General features: G+C 66.2%; 2 protein-coding genes across 4 annotated transcripts; one reads left to right on the top strand and one right to left on the bottom strand.

The window, feature by feature from the left end:
* The first annotated feature begins 7,191 nt into the window (after positions 1-7,191).
* On the top strand, positions 7,192-16,847 carry OPLAH (5-oxoprolinase, ATP-hydrolysing). Of its 3 annotated transcripts, XM_055314278.1 has the most exons (27): positions 7,192-7,236; positions 7,759-7,982; positions 8,061-8,252; positions 8,796-8,895; positions 8,976-9,099; positions 9,187-9,382; positions 9,463-9,628; positions 9,702-9,840; positions 9,916-9,983; positions 10,120-10,385; positions 10,514-10,626; positions 10,717-10,887; positions 11,087-11,224; positions 11,315-11,453; positions 11,576-11,688; positions 11,880-12,031; positions 12,609-12,769; positions 12,850-12,951; positions 13,026-13,200; positions 14,767-14,951; positions 15,075-15,221; positions 15,319-15,453; positions 15,583-15,732; positions 15,813-15,970; positions 16,045-16,205; positions 16,304-16,401; positions 16,644-16,847. In XM_055314278.1, exons 2-27 carry the CDS (start codon positions 7,812-7,814, stop codon positions 16,788-16,790), a joined length of 3,867 nt encoding a protein of 1,288 aa, XP_055170253.1. In that variant the 5' UTR covers positions 7,192-7,236; positions 7,759-7,811; the 3' UTR covers positions 16,791-16,847. The 3 variants fall into 3 exon arrangements, with proteins under 3 accessions (XP_055170253.1, XP_055170252.1, XP_055170254.1); XM_055314277.1 differs by lacking the exon at positions 7,192-7,236 and having other exon boundaries at positions 7,357-7,982; XM_055314279.1 differs by lacking the exons at positions 7,192-7,236; positions 7,759-7,982 and having other exon boundaries at positions 8,174-8,252; positions 8,740-8,895.
* A 15-nt stretch (positions 16,848-16,862) lies between these two features.
* Positions 16,863-19,331, bottom strand: LOC129502570 (sphingomyelin phosphodiesterase 5-like). Its single transcript, XM_055314280.1, has 7 exons — positions 18,092-19,331; positions 17,922-17,994; positions 17,627-17,767; positions 17,447-17,536; positions 17,292-17,355; positions 17,071-17,206; positions 16,863-17,002 (listed from the first exon to the last, which is right to left on the bottom strand). Exons 1-7 carry the CDS (start codon positions 18,917-18,919, stop codon positions 16,910-16,912), a joined length of 1,425 nt encoding a protein of 474 aa, XP_055170255.1. The 5' UTR covers positions 18,920-19,331; the 3' UTR covers positions 16,863-16,909.
* Positions 19,332-19,398: the final 67 nt, after the last annotated feature.

The raw sequence follows: 19,398 nt of genomic DNA, 5'->3' as shown, positions 1-19,398 counted from the left end.
GCCACCCGTGGCCTCTCCACGCAGCCAGTGCTTCCCGGAAGTGTGGCGCCAGGGCTCCAAGGTGACCTCAAAAGACAAGGTGGGCAGGTTCAGTGTTTCAAGGGCTAGCCTTAGAAGTCCTGTAGTGTTATTCCCACCAGACTGTGGGGGTCAAGGTGGGCACGAAGGTCGGCCCGGGCTCAAGGGGGGGCATGTGGACCCAGCCCCTGGAGAGAAGCGAGATCAGCATAAGGCTGTAAGAAGCAGGTAGAATGGACACAGCGGAGCAGGTAAGGGCCCGAGTCCTGCAGGCAGTGTCCCTGTCAAGGTACTGGTCTCCTGGATGAACGCAGCACAAGCGCTGGGAGCCAGCCACCGCCCTGGCACGGCGCCCGGAGAGTCGGTGATGGCCACGGCCCTCCACGCCCCGGCTGCTTGTGCTGGAGTGACGCGGCGTCTTCCCCCAGCGGTCTGAGCATGTGCCGTGCCCCTTCCCACTGGGTCAAGACGGTAGTGCTTGTCCATCCCTCGATGTGGGTGGAAGCTCCACGGGGGTCCCCACGGGGGTCCTGCCCCAGGTGCACAGTATTGACACGAGCAGCCCAGGACTATCAGTAATGCTGGTCCTGGGCCTAAGGAGCCCAAAGTGGCCGGCGGGGGGGCTGGCCCCTCCAGATCGCTGGAACCCTTGCCGTGTCCATTGCTGGAAGTGCTCCCTCCGCCCCTGGAACTCTGCTCTCCAGCCTCCTAGCATCTCCTCTTTAGGGGCCGTTCCTGCCCCCTTGACTCTCTGACCCTGTGTTGTAACCATGGGTAGGTCCAGGTTCGGGTGCCTAATGAATTTGGGAGCAGTGTTTGGGATCCTCAAGACCACTCCTGGATTCAGGGATTTGCTTGGAGGGCCTGTAGAATCTGGCAGATTGTTGACCTTGTGGCTGAGATTTATTACAGAGGAAGAATAGTAATCAAAATCAGAGGAGTAAGGGTCACATGGCAAAGTTAGGGAACCAAGCACAGCTTCCAGAACCCTCTCCACAGGACACATGACATCCGCCCAGCAGTAAGCGCTGACAGCGTGTGTGGAGACTCAGCTCCTCGGCCGCTCGCGGGGCTGGTCACGCAGGTGTCCTCGGTGGGGCACAAACCCCAATTCCAGATGCCCAGGAGGAAGGCGGGAGTTCAGCACAAACCAGGTTTGTCTGTATGGTTTCAGGCTCAGTGCGCCACCCTTAGGGAACACAGGAGCCTTCCCCAAACGGAAGCTCCCTAGGTGCCTGCTGACCTCCTGAGTACAGCTGCCAAAGGAGCACGCTCCTCGCCGCCTGCCTTGACTCCTGTGTTGTGCTGTTTTCAAGAATTAGAGGGCAAAGTCATATTTCTGGAATGAAATGAGTAGAAAGAAAAGAAATCCTAACATGTAACATAAATGCTTAGACTTGACCGGTATCACACACATCACAAAACACAGACCCAACAGGATGTCCTGAGTCATCTTCCCGAAGCATTTCTCCAACACGTTTCCCCTGTGCCTCTTGGATGCACGCTCTGGCGGCTCGCAGGTGACGACGTGTGGGGCGCTGGCCGGCCAGTCAGTGGAGCATGCGATCTTGATGGAGGTTGTGAATCCGAGCCCCACACTGGGTGCAGGGAGTGCTTAAAATTTTAAAAAAAGATGACAACACTTTTGTGATATCGTCATGTATATACAGAGAAAAGATAATTCAGCGTCTTTTCTAACATGTTTGATTAGAGTGTATTTTTATTATAGTTTAGAAAAGTTGTTTTCGGGATCCCTGGGTGGCGCAGCAGTTTGGCATCTGCCTTTGGCCCAGGGCGCGATCCTAGAGACCCGGGATCGAATCCCACGTCGGGCTCCCGGTGCATGGAGCCTGCTTCTCCCTCTGCCTGTGTCTCTGCCTCTCTCTCTCTCTCTCTGTGTGACTATCATAAATAAATAAAAATTAAAAAAAAAGAAAAAGAAAAGAAAAGTTGTTTTCAGGTAGTGGCTCCTGCAGGTAGTATCCTGTGAGCTTTTAGAATTGTTAAATTTGAGGGGCACTCTGCCAAATTTCTCCTGCATGTGACCCCTAAGATTTCTGGGCCTTTGGAGTTTTCTTGTTTGTGACTAAATGACCTTAGATATTTTCTGAATTGACAACACTCATCAGCCAAACCCATCAGCCTGAGATGTCCTGACTGGGAGCTGGTGGGAGGCGGGTGTGTCCCTAGAAGCTGTTTCTGCGCCGCGTTGACAGCAGTAGCTTAACCATGGCAGCGAGCGGAGCGGCCTGGCTCAGCCCAAGCTGCATGTGGCCCCAGGCCAGCTCCCCCCTGTCCCCCCGCGCCCCTTCCCCTGTGCCAGGTCTCCCCCCCTCCCCCTCACCGTCTGGAGGTACTCATGGTCACCTGGGGGCCTGCTGGGTCGTCCACGAGCATCTTCCCACCTTAGACCCTTAACGTCATCATACCTGCAGATTCCTATTGCCGATAAGGTAACATTCACGGCTCTCGGGGCCCAGGACCTAGGTCTCTGTGAAGGTCCTCCCCAGCCTGGGAGGCAGGCTGACGCGAGGCGATGGTGCCCGCTGGCCAGCTGGATGAACCCCAGCCTTGCTGACCCCACACGGGCCCCACAGAGGGTGTGGAGACTGGAGCCACGCGGCCCCGAGTCCAGCAGCGCCGTATGTGGGATGCAGCACAGAACAAAGTCTGCCCTGGAACCTCCACAGGAACCGTCCCCGTGAAAACCTCGGCTTTTTTTTTTTTTAAGGATCTTATGTATTTATTCATGAGAGACACAGAGACAGAGACACAGGCAGAGGGAGAAGCAGGCTCCATGCAGGGAGCCCAACGTGGGACTCGAACCTGGGTCTCCAGGATCACGCCCTGGGCTGAAGGTGGCGCTAAACCGCTGCGCCACCCAGGGATCCCTCGCTCAGCAGTTTAGCGCCACCTTCAGCCCAGGGCATGACCCCGGGTCCGGGTTGAAGTCCTGCATCAGGCTCCCCGCAGAGAGCCTGCTTCTCCCTCTGCCTGTGTCTCTGCCTCTCTTTCTGTGTCTCTCATGAATAAATAAATAAAATCTTAAAAAAAATTAAGATGGTCGTAATCTCCATTGAGATTAAGTGCAGCTGCCACCATCTCCTGGATCGCTGCTGTCAGAGGCGTCCCCTCCCCAGTGGGCACCGTGAAGACCACCCTCCACCAGAGCTCGCCGTTCCCGGGAGAACCAACTGGTTAATAAGTGGGAACGGTACTGAGCAGACCAGCAAAAAGGAAACAATGATGTGAAATAAACTGATCATGACTAAGGAAGAGATGACAGCAGCACAGAACTGCCGGGTTAGAAGGTGCGCCGGGCGAGAGAAGAAAGTCCTTCGTTTGCTCTGAACTGTCGCCCCACTCTTACCCTTAGGGGTAGCTCCCTGGCCGCTGGAGTCTGCTCTGGAGTCCTCAGCCCTTTCATGGGGTCTCCCTGCTGCCTGCCCTACCCTCTTCCACAAGGCTCTCGTCCCTGGCTGTCCTGCCTCCCCCAGGGCACCTGCCCTCGATGTGCACTACTACCCTCTGCCATCTCTGCCAGGCTCAGCACCACCTGGGCCATCTCTTTGCTTCTAGCCCCATCCAAATGCATCTGTTGACGTGCCCCATGTCCCTGGAATTCTGACCCACGCTAGTCTCCTGCTGCTGCTAGGCCAGAAGGGCCCTTCCGCAGGGCAGCTCAAAAACCCACTCTCCTGGCCTCTGCAGATTCTGTGATGGCTCTGACTACCTCGGAGACCGTGCCCAGTCACCTGGCCACGTGACCTGGCACAGCCAGGTGGAGATGCTGCCGCTGGTGGCCAGGGAGCAGCCAGATGGGTAGATGCCTGAATCCTTGACTCCCTTTCTTTGCAACACGTCTGTGCCAGGCCGGGATCAAGCTTCTTCCAATGACAAGAAGCTTCTTTCTCCAAAGGAGACCTACAAGGGCCACCTGGGTGGTCAGGGGTTGAGCCTCTGCCTTCAGCTCAGGGCGTGATCGCTGGTCCTAGGATCGAGTCCCACAGGGAGCCTGCTTCTCCCTTTGCCTGTGTCTCTGCCTCTCTCTGTGTGTCTCTCATGAATAGATAAATAAGATCTTAAAAACAACAAAGACGCGGCCTATGTATACAATGGAGTGTGACTCAGCCATCAGAAGAGTGAAATCTTACCATTTGCACAGTGTGGACGGAACTAGAGGGTATGATGCCGAGCGACATAAGTCAGTCAGAGAAACACAATTATGCCTTGACCTCATGCATATGTGGAATTTAAGAAACAAAACAGGATGGGGGGGGGGAGGGAGGGGAAAATACAGTAAGATGAACTCAGGGAGACAAACCACAAGAGACTTTTTTTTTTAAAGATTGTTAAAAATCTTTAAAAATTGTCTGGGCCAGAGGCAGACGCTAAACCGCTGAGCCACCCAGGGATCCCAAGAGAGACTCTTAACTCTAGGAAACAAACTGAGGGTCACTAGAGGGGAGGCTGGCGGGACGAGGTGAGGGGGTGACGGGCACTAAGGAGGGCTCGTGGCGCGATGAGCACTGGGTGCTGTGTGCAGCTCATGAATCACTGACCCCTACCTCTGGAGCTAATACCCCATATGTTAATTCACTGAATTAAAAAAAAGAAAGGATAAAAGAAAAGTGAAAAAAGAATAAAATAAAATAAAGAAAGAAGAAGCTTCTACCCCCCAGGAGCGGTTTCCTAGAGGGACTCCAGGGTCTAGGCAGGTCTGTGTCCTGGGTCATTTGGCCCTCAGGGGCCAGAGGTCAGAGGTCAGGTGTGCCCTGCTCCAGGCGGTGGGAACTGCTGGGCTGTGGCTCCGAGGCCCCAGAGCGCGGAATGCAGGTGAGGCAGGGGGCAGGGCAGGCGCTGACCTCACAATGACAGGGCCCGCTGTCCCTGGCCAGCCCGCCAGCTGCTGGCAGCTGCCGCCCTGCTGCCGGGCATGTCCCTCCTCAGCAGCTACGAGGGCCTGCGGCAGGAGATCCAGCGGCTCGCGCAGGAGAACGAAGAGCTGCGGCGGCTGGTGCAGCTCATCCAGGAGAACCAGGAGCTGAAGCTGGTGCTCCGGAACCAGGGCAGCAGCCTGGGCTTCTGCGGCTCTGGGCTCCTGGCTGAAGTGGCCACCAGCCCCCGGCCGCCCCGGCGCAGAACCATCAAGTTCAAGGATGTGGAGAGAGGTGAGCAGCGCCGGCACCTGGGGGCTCTTCTCTGAGGCCCGCCAAGCTTCACTCGTTCAACTTGTGCCAAGATCATGAAAGTGAGCGGGAATCCCTGCTTCCACGGCTGTGGGGTGCTGAAGGTGCTGCGAGTGATGGGAAGCAGTGCAGCAGGGACAAAGTGAAGTCGGAGTAGGACAGCACCAGAGTGGAGCCACAGGGCTGGGGCAGAGCTGAGGGAATAGTCCGTGCAAAGGCCCTGCGGTGGCAGCAAGTTAGGTGTGTCGAGGCATAGTGTCGAGGCCAGTGCAGGTGAAGTCGGGGGTGGACGAGGATGAGGAGGTCCTTATAGGTCAGAAGGAACCTGCTGGCAGGATCTGTGCCCCTGGCTGGGCCCCTAGGCTCCCTGACTGATGGGATGGGGTGCGGGTGGTGGATAGTTCTCCCGGGGGGAAATGACGGGTGGGGTCAGGGCAGGGCACGGAGGCTGGTGGGGTCGGGATGTCCACCCTGAAGGTGGAGTAACAGCAGGCTGGGCGTGGCGGGACAAGGCAGGTGTGGGCAGCCCCTCTGGTTAGCCTGAGCACTGCAAGTAGGGCACTGCCCGGTGCCTCATGGGGACGGACACGTCCTGTACAGGAGACGCTTACACGGTCTGAACGGCTGTATGGCCACTCCACAGGTGGGAAGACGTCCATGGTTTTGGGGGCGGAGGTCCGAGATCAGGGCCTGGTGGGGTTCTCCGTGAGGCTCCGTGGCTGGCTCAGAGCGGCGTCCTCACTTCCTGGGGAGAGCGGGCAAGCTCCTCCGTCTCCTCTTGCGTGTGTGGGCTGGCTGCAGTGCACCTGCGTGGGGGATGGAAGGGGACCTGCTGGGGCTGCAGGGAGGGGTCCTGGTGGCAGTGGGGCTGTGGACCGCCCCCTTGCGGTATGCCTGGAGCAGGGAGAGGTAGAGCTCCTGCACCGTGGCCACTGGGACTGTGTAGGGCCCCAGCTGGGCTGGGGAAGGGGAAGGTGATAAGGAGCATGGTAGACGCGGGGGTGGGGAGGGGGGTGGCCAGCGGCATGGCTGGCTCCTGCCACCGGGTACACTGTTGTCTGGACTCGGCCACAGCCCATCCTTGGGGCCCTGGGTCCCGTATGCTGTGGAGCTCAAGTCCTCCACACACTGTCCAGCAGGCCTGGCTGGGCAGAGACACCCCTGGAGCCCGGCCTGCTGGGGGAGGCCACTGTCAGGGGTGCAGCGGGGTCAGAGGTCACTGACTCACATGTCTTTCTGGGTACAGTTCTTTCAAAACTGTGTCTCCTTTCCTTCCCCCACCACACGGAAGAGGATGCCGAGGCTGCCAAAGGCCACCAGTCAAAGGCGGCCCTGTTGTAGCCTGGGGTGCACCCCCCACCTTCCAGGACGCGGCAGGCCTGCACGGCCACGGGGCAGGGGGAGGCCTGGGGCGTGGGGGGTCTGCTGATCCGGCACTAGGTGGAGGCCGGCTCACCTGCTGTTCCCTGTGCTTGCCCCCCCCATCTGAGGCCTTTCCACCCGCGGGGAAACAGGCCATCGCCCCACCGTCAGGGCACCGGTGGTGGCTTTGGGGGACGTCAGCCCTGCTGTGGGGAGGGCCTCGCTGCTCCCCGCTAGGCTGAGGCGACGCTGGCCCTGGACGGCCCGCAGGGGGATGCTCCCGGAGGGGCCCTTGGTCACCGCGCCGCGGGGAGCCAGGGGGCTGGGGGGGGCGCGGGCCTCCTCCAGACGCCCAGACCCATCCCCGCGGCGCCGGCCTGGCGCCAGGGCAGGTCGCGCTCCTGGGCCAGCCTCGCTCCGGGGGGCACCCAGGTGGCTGCAGGGCGCCCGGGCTTGCAGCCAAGTCGGCACCGCCTCCGCCCCGCTCGCCCCCGCCCCGCCGTCCTCCCGGTGGCTCTGGGCCAGCCCAGCCTGACGTAGCCGCAGCCCGGAGGGCCCTGCGCGCCCCGACCGGTCGTGCGGGGGGCGGGCCCGGCTTCCGGGAGGGGCGGCGGGGCGGGACCGGGACGGAGCGCAGCGCGGGCGGGCGGCTCGGACCGGCGTCCAGGTGGGCCCTCGCCCGGGCGCCCCGGCCCCGGCCCCCCCCGCAGCCTCCCCACGCCCTCCCGCCCCGCCGGCCCCCCCCTGCAGCCTCGCGCCCCGCCCCTCCCGCCCCGCCGCCCGCGCAGGCCCCGCCCCGCCCCGTCCCTGCGTCCCGCGGGGCCTGGGCCCGAAGGTCGAGCAGGTGGGAGGCGGCCAGCGCACCCGCCGCAGCCCCGGGACGCCCGCCCCGGGACCCCCGACGCACCAGCCCCGACTCCCGTGGCGCGGCCACCTCCGCGAGAGCTGCTCCGGGCCCGCGGGTTCGGGCGGCCGCGCGGGCGCCGGGATCCGGGTCAGGAGTGGCAGCGCGTCCCGCGCCCCCGGCCCTGGGGCTGCCCCGTGAGCTGGGCCCGCAGCCCCGCAGCCCCGCAGCCCCGCAGCCCCGCGCCGCCTGGGCCGCCGCATCCTCTCCCCGACCCGGCTCTGCGCCAGGCCGCCCCCCGCGGGGAGCCGGGGAGCCGGGCCGGGCCTGATCCGTCCCGCGCAGTCCTCCCAGGGCTACCGGCCGAGGAGTCGCTGCTGGACTCCAGCCCCGTCGTCATGGGCAGCCCCGAGGGCCGTTTCCATTTTGCCATCGACCGCGGAGGCACCTTCACAGACGTCTTTGCCCAGTGCCCTGGGGGGCACGTGAGGGTCCTGAAGCTGCTCTCGGAGGACCCCGCCAACTACCCAGACGCGCCTACTGAGGGCATCCGCCGCATCCTGGAGCAGGTGGCCGCGCAGAGGGGCGGGCGGGGGGGGGGGGACACCTGGGGACCAGAGACCTGACGCTAGCCGCGTGGTTCCCAGGAGGGGGGCATGCTCTTGCCCCGGGACCGGCCGCTGGACACCAGTCGCATTGCCAGCATCCGCATGGGCACAACAGTGGCCACCAACACGTTGCTGGAGCGGCGGGGGGAGCGGGTGGCGCTGCTGGTGACACGAGGCTTCCGAGACCTGCTGCACGTGGGCACCCAGGCCCGGGAGGACCTCTTTGATCTGGTGAGCTTTCCCGCCCCAGCTGGTGGCTGCGTGGAGCAGCTCGTGTTTTCCCAGCGATGCCGTGGCCCCTTGGGGAGGGCAGTCCTTGGAAGGGTCAGTGCCGGCCCAAGGCCACCCGCTGCCAGCCAGAGAGGAGGTTCCAGGCACCCCTGGCAGGCACTGTGTCCCCCAAGCCCTCAGAGCAGTTCCAAGTTGTCCTGTTCCTGTCCCGATTCTGGGGGTGGAGCGACCTAAGACATACTGTTCTGAGTGGGGGGTAGGAGCCCACCACCCCACCCTCCTACTCCCTTACCCCACCCGCTCTGCATGGTTCCCAGAGGGAGCTGCCCTTGTGGGGGTGCGGCACTTGGCTACAGTCAGGTGCCCTGGGGCAGAAAACCGCCCCTGGGTGGGCCCTGCTGGGGCCGCCCATCTGACTGTGTCTCCTGGGCCCGTGGAACGGCCTGTTGAGGCACATCCCCTCGCCTGCACGGCCCCCCCCCCACAGGACCCCAGCAAGGCCCCTCAGGCCTGAGCATCCTCTGAGCCTCTGCCTGCCCCCAGGCTGTGCCCATGCCAGAGGTACTATATGAAGATGTGCTGGAGGTAGACGAGCGCGTGGTGCTGTACCGCGGGGAGCCTGGCTCCGGGACACCTGTCAAAGGTGCGGGCGCCTCCCACGCTGGGGGTGGGGGCGGCCGGCCGTGGGGGGCCTCTGACAAGTGGTCTGGGGCTTCCCGGCAGGCCGGACAGGGGACCTGCTGGAGGTGAAGCAGCCCGTGGACCTTGGGGGCCTGCGTGTGAAGCTGGAGGAGCTCCTATCCCGGGGCATTCGCAGCCTGGCCGTGGTGCTCATGCACTCCTACACGTGAGTGCGGGCTGGCCCAGCCGGGGGGCGGCGGAGGGGGGGGCGGGGGCGAGGGCCGCAGTAGCCCTGGGTCGTCCTCGTCCTTAGGTGGGCCCAGCATGAGCAGCAGGTGGGGGCGCTGGCCCGGGAGCTGGGCTTCACGCACGTGTCGCTGTCCTCGGAGGCCATGCCCATGGTGCGCATCGTGCCTCGGGGGCACACGGCCTGCGCCGACGCCTACCTCACACCCGCCATCCAGCGCTACGTGCAGGGTTTCCGCCGCGGCTTCCAGGGCCAGCTCAAGGTGAGGCCCGCCTGCCCCTCCCGGCCCCCCCCCCGCGCACTGGCTGGCCCCTCACTGTGCGGCTGCCGGTGGGTCCGCAGGACGTGCAGGTGCTCTTCATGCGCTCCGACGGCGGCCTGGCCCCCATGGATTCCTTCAGCGGCTCCCGCGCTGTGCTCTCTGGCCCCGCTGGGGGAGTGGTCGGCTACTCAGCCACCACCTACCAGGCGGAAGGCGGCCAGCCTGTCATTGGCTTTGACATGGGAGGTAAGAAGGGTGAAGGGTGGGGGAGGGCTGCGCAGCGGCGTGGGAGACAACCCCTCGTCCGCACCCCCACCAGGCACATCCACCGACGTGAGCCGCTACGCTGGGGAGTTCGAGCATGTCTTTGAGGCCAGCACGGCTGGTGTCACCCTGCAGGCCCCCCAGCTGGACATCAACACCGTGGCAGCTGGGGGGGGGTCCCGCCTCTTCTTCAGGTAAGCCCCGGCACCTGGGCTGGGCCCCCTAGCCCTGCCTCCCGGCCCACCTGAGTCGGGTCCTCCCTGTCCCAGGTCCGGCCTCTTTGTGGTGGGGCCTGAGTCCGCAGGAGCCCATCCTGGCCCCGCCTGCTACCGCAAGGGTAAGAGCTGCCACCTGCCCCTTCAGGCCCCTTCCTGTGCTGCCCAGGCTCACCCCACCCCTTCGGCCCTGCCCCTGCTGCCCCCTCCTGGACCCCATCTCCAGCCCCCAACCCCCACACCGTGCACACCTCCCAGGGGGCCCCGTGACGGTGACCGACGCTAACTTGGTTCTGGGTCGCCTACTGCCTGCCTCCTTCCCCTGCATTTTTGGGCCGGGAGAGGACCAGCCACTGTCCCCTGAGGCCTCCCGGAAGGCCCTGGAGGCTGTGGCCACTGAGGTCAACAGCTTCCTGACCAATGGGCCTTGCCCGGCCTCCCCGCTGAGCCTGGAGGAGGTAGCCATGGGGTTCGTGCGTGTGGCCAACGAGGCTATGTGCCGGCCCATCCGCGCGCTCACGCAGGTATGCCTGCCTTTGCCCTCCAGCCCTGCTCCCCACTCCCACACCTCCCACTCAGGCAACCCAATCGGGGGGAGGGGTGGGGGCCGGACAGGGTAAGGCACACCACCGAGCCCCTCTTGGCTTCCCAGGCACGAGGCCATGACCCCTCGGCCCACGTGCTGGCGTGCTTTGGGGGAGCTGGTGGCCAGCATGCTTGTGCCATCGCCCGCGCCCTGGGCATGGACACCGTGCACATTCACAGGTATGTTGAGAGTTGTGCACGCACGTGTTCTGGGGTGGGGGGCTGGCTCCGGGAGGCAGCCCCACATTGCTGAGGTCCCTGTCCCCGCAGGCACAGCGGGCTGCTGTCAGCACTGGGGCTGGCCCTGGCAGACGTGGTGCATGAGGCGCAGGAGCCGTGCTCCCTGCCTTACGCGCCTGAGACCTTTGTGCAGCTGGACCAGAGGCTAAGCCGCCTGGAGGAGCAGTGTGTGGACACCTTGCTGGCCCAGGGCTTTCCCAGGTGGGGATCGAAGGGGTGGGGTGGGCTTGGCCCTTCAGAGTCACCCCCTAGTTGGATTTACTGCCAACTTCCCCAGGTGGTGCTGGGGCCCCTTTGGGCAGTGGTCAAGGAGGGCTGGACCCCTGAGTGCTGGAGGAGGCAGGACAGGAGTCCTCTCGGGGTGCCATGTGCAAGTGCCCCGCCTGCCCTCCTGCTGCAGGTCCCAGATCAGCACCGAGAGCTTCTTGCATCTACGCTACCAGGGCACGGACTGTGCCCTGATGGTGTCTGCACACCAGCACCCGGCTACTGCCCACTCGCCCCGTGCCGGTGACTTCGGGGCAGCCTTCGTGGAGAGGTATGTGAACTCTGCATCCTGGGAGCCCTGGTGGGCACCTGCCAGCCTGGCCACCTTTCCCTGACTGTTCTCTCGCTGGTGGGTGTGCAGATACATGAGGGAGTTTGGCTTCATCATCCCTGAGCGGCCAGTGGTGGTGGACGATGTGCGCGTGAGGGGCACTGGCTGCAGTGGCCTTCGCCTTGAGGATGTCCCCAAAGCTCAGAGTGGACCTCCTCGGGTAGACAAGGTGGGTGGCTCTGCCTCGGCCTGCCCTGCCCCGCTGCCCAGGGATATGGGGTAGGCGGGGGATGGGGATGCCCAGGGAGGGTGCTGGGCCGAGGAAGCTCGCTCATCCCACACCCTCCTCAGATGACCCAGTGCTACTTTGAGGGGGGCTACCAGGAAACCCCTGTCTACCTGCTGGGAGAGCTGTGTTCCGGGCACAAGCTTCAGGGGCCCTGCCTCATTATTGACAGCAACAGGTGGGCCTTGGGGGCCCGAGCTCACCCAGGGATCCTGGCCGAGGGGTCTCTGGCCCAAGGCTATAGGAGTGTGAAGGACTCTGGGGTCCCATTATGTTCGGCGTGCCCCCCCCGCCTGGGGATGTTGGGTCCCTATTTGGGATGAGGGGGTCTGGCTTGGAGCTTCCAGCCTCTTGTGCCCCTGCCCTCAGCACCATCCTGGTGGAACCAGGGTGTCAGGCAGAGGTGACGGAGACCGGGGACATCCGCATCTCTGTGGGGGCTGAGGCCCCGAGCACCGTGGGGGCCCAGCTTGACCCCATCCACCTGTCCATCTTCTCGCACCGCTTCATGAGCATTGCTGGTGAGTGCCCCCCGCAGTGGCCCTGCTCCCTGTGGAGCATATGGGAGTGTGCACACTGTGCAGAGGTGGGCACAGGCTGTGTGGCTGCAGGGGTGTGCAGAGGGAGGACAGCATGCCCTGGGGGAGGGAGCTGTAGTGGCACCCCTGCTGGCGACAGAATGGGCAGTGTGGCCCCGGCACTGGGATGGCCAGCCCCACCGTGCCAGCATTAGTGGCCGTGGGATCCGAGATTACTGTCCTGTCGGACGGGGAGCAGGCTCAGCACAGTGGACCCATCTGTGCAGGGTCAGGTTGGGGGCTTGCTGGGGGCCCTAAGTCCTGCGTCGGGCAAGGAAGAGGGTTGGCATGGGATTCCGGGTTCTTGTGGAAGCTCCAGGCAGGGATGGGGGGTGCCCCTCACACAGGCAAGACATGGCCTGGCGGTGGCCTTGCTGCGTGCAGGTGGGCCACCACCACCTTTGGGTCCCAGGTCTGGGGTCCAGAGGCCTCAAGGGTGGAGGTCCCGCCTCTGCATGTTCTGGGGCTGCGCTGTGGGTGGGGTGGGGCCAGTGGGCTCCTGGTCACTCTGTGCCCCCAGAGCAGATGGGCCGCATCCTGCAGCGCACAGCCATCTCCACCAACATCAAGGAGCGTCTGGACTTCTCCTGTGCCCTCTTCGGGCCTGATGGGGGGCTGGTATCCAACGCCCCCCACATCCCCGTGCACCTGGGAGCCATGCAGGAGACCGTGCAGTTCCAGGTTCGGTGGGTCCCTTCTGCTTCCCTTACCCCACCCCTCACCTCCACCGCTTCCAACTCCAGACTGTCTCCTGGTTTCAGATCCAGCACTTGGGTGCCAACCTCCACCCCGGTGACGTGCTGCTGAGCAACCACCCCAGCGCTGGGGGCAGCCACCTGCCAGACCTGACCGTCATCACACCGGTGAGGACCTCGGCCTGGGTGTCTTTGGGGGGCAAGGGTGGCTGACACAGCTGACCATTGCTCTCCACCCCCAGGTGTTCTGGCCAGGTCAGACTCGGCCTGTGTTCTACGTGGCTAGCCGTGGGCATCATGCGGACATTGGGGGCATCACACCAGGCTCCATGCCCCCCCACTCCACCACACTGCAGCAGGAGGGTGCTGTCTTTCTGTCTTTCAAACTCGTCCAGGGGGGTGTCTTCCAGGAGGATGGTGAGTGGGAGTGGCGTTGGGGCCATGGCGAGGCACGGGGGGAGGGTTCAGTGGGCTGGCACACGTGATCGCTCCTTCCGGCCAGGGCCGGGGTACGTGGGAGGGCACTGGGACGTGGCCTGCTGGCCCAGGCCTGCCTGGGGGAGCAAGGCAGTAACCCCACAGTGGTTGCAGATCATCTCTCAGAGGTGACCAGGCAGCTGAGCCGGGCTCTGCCTGGATCCAGGAAGGCCTCAGTGGTTTTGGGGATAGGGAGCTGGCCAGGACCCATGGAATCAGGCAGAGGAGGGAGGGGAGCCTATTTCAAGGTAGGCAGCTGCTCATGGTAGTCACAGTCACAGTCTGCACTGTGTTTGCACGGGGTCCAGAGGCTGCGGAGAAGCAGTGAGGACAGAGCCAGCGACTGCAGGCTCTTGGAAAACTTTCTTGGGCCTAGGTATGAGTCATTGGGTAGCAGGGTGGCCATGAATGGCTTCAGTGGGGCTTGCACTGGAGAGCGCCCAGCTACATGCAGAGTGATGGGGGGGTGGAGGGTCGCCCAGAGGCCAGGCTGAGTGGGGTGGGGGGCAGCTGTGGTTGCCCTGGACGGTGCTGGCCCTCAAGCTGGGCAGCAGAAAGGGGGGTAGGGACCACTGTTCTGGAGATAATCAAGGTTGGCATTTGGTTGGATTTGGGGATGAGGATGAGGAGTCAGGTTTGGACAGCTGGAGGATGGAGGGAGGCTGTGGCACTGAGCAGGCACAGAGCTGCTGCAGGGACGTTAGGATAGAAGTTGTAGTGTGGCCCAGGAGACAAGGGCCATGGAAAATTCAGAGTCGGTGTGAGGCCTCAGGGGTCTGGGAGCCCAGGGGGACATCCCAGAATGAGGGTCAGTGGGGTAGGCAGGGGGCAGGGTGCAGGGTGGGCTCTCAGAGCTGCAGGCTGCTGTGGGTGCAGGAGACACAACTGAGTAGGCCTGGCTGCTCCCTTGGTCAAGGTGGGGGGAGCAGGGGGCAGCGGGCAGGGATCACAGAGAGACACGTGCAGGCATGTGACAGGACACAGTGGCCAGGGAGCCTGAGAGAGTACTGTGACCCAGACTCTTGGCTCCTGGGGCTCGCCCTGGGGCGGGTAGGGGCCTCCTTCAGCTTGGTGCGGAGGTGGGGCACAAGCCAGAGCTAGCTGCTCTTTCGAAGGGGTGGGGCGAGGGCCCCTGGGGGCAGTGTGAGTGGGGGAGGGCCAAGGGAAGTGGGTTTTCTCCTGGAAGAGGTGGGGAAAATGCAGGTGGGGGAGAGGTGGGCAGGGGGAATGAAAGGTGGAAGCAGATTGCTGAGGGAAGCACCTCCAGCTCCTGTGAGGTCATAGGCGAGGCAGCCTAGGGGTGCCCTGGGGGGGGCGGGAGGGTGGGAAGGTTGAGCAGATGGGAGGAGGCTGGGGCTTGGGGGGTTGCTTGTAGGGAGCCAGTGAAGGGCCAACACGGGGAGCCCCATACCATACAGTGCCCAGCAGAGGGGAAGTAGGTGTGAGCAGGGCCCCAGGCAGCCGTAGGGGCTGGAGGGTGGCTCAGCGGTGACCTCCTCCGTCCAGCGGTGACTGAGGCCCTGCGGGCTCCAGGCAAGATTCCCGGCTGCAGCGGTACCCGAAACCTGCACGACAACCTGTCAGACCTCCGTGCCCAGGTGGCAGCCAACCAGAAGGGCATCCAGCTGGTGGGAGAACTCATTGGGCAGTATGGCCTGGATGTGGTGCAGGCCTACATGGGCCACATTCAGGTGGGCCGAGGGGTCAGGAGCAGGTGGGCAGCTCTGTGCCGCCCCAGGAGGCTGGGCCGGGAGGCGGGGAGGCGCGGGACCCCTGGAGACGGCCAGGCTGCAGCTGACCCTCCCGACCGCCAGGCTAACGCGGAGCTGGCTGTGCGGGACATGTTGCGGGCCTTTGGAAGCTCCCGGCAGGCCCGAGGCCAGCCCCTGGAGGTGTCGGCGGAGGACCACATGGACGATGGTTCCCCCATCCGGCTCCGCGTGCAGATCAACCTGAGCCAGGTCAGGCGGCGGGAGCGGGGCTCAGGGCATGGGGGCGCAGTGGCCTGGGGGCTGCTGACCTCTCCCCCCATCCCCTCCGCTCCCCTCCCGTGGGCAGGGCAGCGCAGTATTTGACTTCAGCGGCACCGGGCCCGAGGTGTTTGGCAACCTCAACGCCCCGCGGGCCATCACGCTGTCCGCCCTCATCTACTGCCTGCGCTGTCTGGTGGGCCGCGACATCCCGCTCAACCAGGTGCGCGGGAGCATGTGGTCCCCGCGGTGGGGAAGGGCGGCGACGGCGGCCCGACGGCGCTGGGATCCCGGTGCTGGCCTGGGCCACGGCCCTCCCCACCCGCCCTGACAGCCGGCCCCGCCCCCGCAGGGCTGCCTGGCGCCGGTGCGCGTGGTGATCCCTAGAGGCTCCATCCTGGACCCGACCCCCGAAGCGGCCGTGGTGGGCGGCAATGTGCTCACGTCGCAGCGCGTGGTGGACGTCATCCTGGGGGCCTTTGGGGCCTGTGCCGCGTCCCAGGTGCGGGGACAGGTGCGCTGGGGCGTGTTGCCGGGGAGGGGCTGCCCGCAGCCCAGCGCGAAGCTCCCTTGTCCCCCCAGGGCTGCATGAACAATGTGACCCTGGGCAATGCCCACATGGGCTACTATGAGACGGTGGCGGGCGGCGCAGGCGCGGGCCCCGGTTGGCACGGGCGCAGCGGCGTGCACAGCCACATGACCAACACGCGCATCACCGACCCGGAGATCCTGGAGAGCAGGTGAGGGCGCGGCCGGCGGGGGCGGGGCCGGGGGCGGGGCCGGGCGAGCCGCGCTCAGCCCCCCGCCCGCGCAGGTACCCGGTCATCGTGCGCCGCTTCGAGCTGAGGCTGGGGTCCGGGGGCCGCGGCCGCTTCCGGGGCGGCGATGGCGTCGTCCGTGAGCTGCTGTTCCGCGAAGAGGCGCTGCTGTCCGTGCTGACCGAGCGCCGAGCCTTCCAGCCCTATGGCCTCCACGGTGAGCGGCCCTGCCCCCCCCCCGTCTGCCCCCTCCGGCCGCCGGCCCCGTCTCCCCACCAGCTCCTGCGTCCCTCCCTCCCTGGCCTCTTCCCGCAGGGGGCGAGCCCGGGGCGCGGGGCCTAAACCTGCTGATCCGCAAGGACGGCCGCACGGTGAATCTGGGGGGAAAGACGTCGGTGCCCGTGTTCCCCGGGGTAAGGATTGCGCCCCATCCTTTCTCCATCCCGCCCGCAGCCCATGGGCCCCCCCATTCCACAGGTAGTGAGCGCAGTTGCAAAGAACCAGAGACACTTTAATTTGGTTTCTGAAGGGGAGGGCGCGCAGGGGCATCGGTGGGCCAGACCTGCCGCTGCGCATGCGCCACCCGGAGGGTGGGGGGACTGCAGGGGAGGGAGGGAGGGGGATGCCCAGGCCCAGCTGCCCCTCTGTTTCGCAGGACGTGTTCTGCCTCCACACCCCCGGCGGGGGGGGCTACGGGGACCCGGAGGACCCCGCGCCGCCATCGGGGTCGCCGCAGCACATCCCCGCCTTCCCTAAGCGGGGCAGCGTCTACGAGTACCGCAGGGCCCAGGAGGCGGTGTGAGGGCGGCCCCACAATAAAGATCTCCCGGCTCCGTGGCCCCGCGGCAGCCGGCCAGGCTCGGCTGTGCATCCGTGTCTATGTGTCCACTCGGCCTCACCACCATCGCCTGCGTGCATGTGTCAGGGGAGCGTGGACACTCGGAGCTGAAGTCCCACGGCCAAGTGGTCTGTGAGCCCGGCCAGGGCGGTGCTGAAGGTCACCTGCTCCACGTCCTGGGGCAGGAGGCAGTCAGGGGTTGTCCCAGCGCCAGCCAGCCCAGCGCCCTGAACCCCGGACTTACTGGGCTCAGCGGGGCTCCGGCCACTCCCCGGTACAGGACGTAGTCGAGGCGCCGGCCCCGCCAGGGCTTAGGCCGGGGGCCTCCGCGGGCAGGGCCGGCCAGGTAGCGGTGGCGCCCCTTCTCCTGTTCCAGGGCCCTGAGGACGAGCGGTGTCATCAAAGCCAGGGCTCCCCTCCGAGGCAGGGCTCTGGGCGTTGGCTGACCCCCAGGTGGCCACTCACCTCCGCAGCATCTCTGGGGAGCAGACCACCGAGTGGTGGAGAGTGGAGGTGTTCAGGATCGTGCCTGGGGAGGGGGCGGTGTCAGCACGGGAGCCGCGGCCCCAGAGCCCTCCCCAGGTCCCCTCCCCAGGACCCCTCCCCGGCGGCCGCCCTACCCAGGGCCCAGGGCTGCTCCCGGCGAGTGCCCAGCCGGCAGGGGTCCTGGAAGCGGTCGAAGAGCTGGTGCTCCTGCTCCTGCGCGTGGTCTGCGGAGGGAGGCCGAGGCTCGGTGGGCGGGACCCGGCGCCGGCCCTGCCCCCGCCCCGCCCTCCCGCCCCGCCGCCCCCCCCCCTCACCTAAAGAACAGTTGTCGAAGTTCAGGTCACCCAGAAGCACGCTGAAGGCCACGGCCTCGCCGCTCTGGCGGCTCTCGGCTTCGAAGCGCTCGATCCAGTCCAGCAGAAGGGTCAACTGCTTGCAGCGCAAGGGCCCGTCCTCTGCGGGGGGAGGGGGGCACTGCTGAGCCCAGCTGCGCGCCCCACCCCCGCCCCGCCCCGCCCGCGGTGCTCCGGGCGGCGAACAAACAGTGCCGGCGGCGGAGACGCAGACGAGGCTAGGGACCCGCCGCCAGGACGAATCCGCGAGGCTCACCACTCGGCGCATGCAAGTGCGTGCAGTGCAGGAAGCCCACGACGCGGCGCCCGTCCAGGATGCCCACCTGCGCCTGCAACACCGTGGACGGCCCCAGCAACCCTCGCGGCTTCCACCCCACGCCCTGCCTTCTCCCCGGCCCGGGAGCGCCGCGGCCGCCGGGCCTGTACCTGTGCGGAGAGCAGACCCTTGGAGGCCAGCGCGTCCTCGCGACGTGCGTGGGGGAAAGACCGGAAGGCGGCGCGCAGCAGCGGGTAGCGCGAGGCCAGCAGCAGCCCGCTGCCGAGCAGCTTGAGGTGCGGCCCGCGCTGAAGGCCGAGGGAGCCCACGTCGTACAGCACCGGGCCCAGGCTGGGCGCCAGGCGGCTGACCAGGCGGTGCGCCGCGCGCGGGTCAAACACCTCCTGCAAACACACGAAGTCCAGGCCCGGCGGCAGAGCAGCTGTCAGCGCCCCAGCGGGCGCCCCCGGCCCGGGCGGACCGCAGCCCGTGGTCCCGTAGCGCGAGGGCCGCAGGGCGGCGACCAGCAGGGCGCCCACCTCCTCGGCCCGCCGCTGGCTGCGGCTCAGGTTGCTGAAGCGCGCTAGCCCGTCGGGCAGCAGGCACACGTTGGCGCTGAGGAAGCCAAAGCGGCGCGCGGGCTGGGCCGGGGGGCGCCAGGGGGCGGGTGGCGCCCAGCACGGCGGAGGGGGCGCGTAGCAGAAGGGGCGGCGCCAGGCCTGCAGGAGCAGCCACAGCGGCAGCGCGGGCAGCACCAGGGGGAGGCCGGCCAGGAGCAGCAGCAGCAGCGCCGCCGCCGCGCCCGCCGCCGCCCTCAGCCCCGCCAGGCCGTTCGGACGCGCCCCGGGCGCGCAGCAGCCCAGCAGCCGGTCCAGGGCCCAGTAGGCCGGGAAGAGCAGGGCTCGGACCAGGCGGTGGAGGGCGTGCAGCGCGGGGTGCGGGAAGGCGGAGGGCCGCAGGGCGGCGGGCGGCGGGGGCCAGGCGGGCGCCGACTGCATGGCGCGCGGGGCTTCCTGGCCTCGGGCGGCCCCGCCACTCGACCCAGCGCGCGAGGCGATTTGTCGGCGCCCGCGGGAGCCTCAGGGAGTCTCGGGCGAGGCCTGTGCGCGGCGCGGGGAAGGTGCGGCGCCCGTGGGGGCGCGGGCGAAACCGGCGCCCTGGAGCCGCGCTCCCCTCTCCCGCGCGGACTCGCCGTTGCACGGAACAAAAGGGAAAGCGAAAGAGCCCCTGGCGTCGCGGCCCCGCCTCGGATCCTCCTCGCCCCGCCCCGCCCTCCGCTGAGGGCCGCGGGAGCCCCCAGGCCTGCGCGCCGGGAGCGGGGCCCGGGTGCAGCTGGCACCCCTGGGAGAAGCAGCCCTTGCGGCGCCGGCGGAGCGAGTGCGGGGCGCGCTGGCCCGGCTCCGTCCTCCGCCCCGCGGTTAGCGCGGAATTGCCGCCCCCGCGGTCGTGCGGCCCCGGTCGCCCCCCACCCCACCCC

Source organism: Nyctereutes procyonoides, unplaced genomic scaffold (genome assembly GCF_905146905.1).
Source record: "Nyctereutes procyonoides isolate TBG_1078 unplaced genomic scaffold, NYPRO_anot_genome, whole genome shotgun sequence".
Classification (NCBI taxonomy): domain Eukaryota; kingdom Metazoa; phylum Chordata; class Mammalia; order Carnivora; family Canidae; genus Nyctereutes; species Nyctereutes procyonoides.
This window is presented reverse-complemented; position numbering and strand designations above follow the sequence as displayed.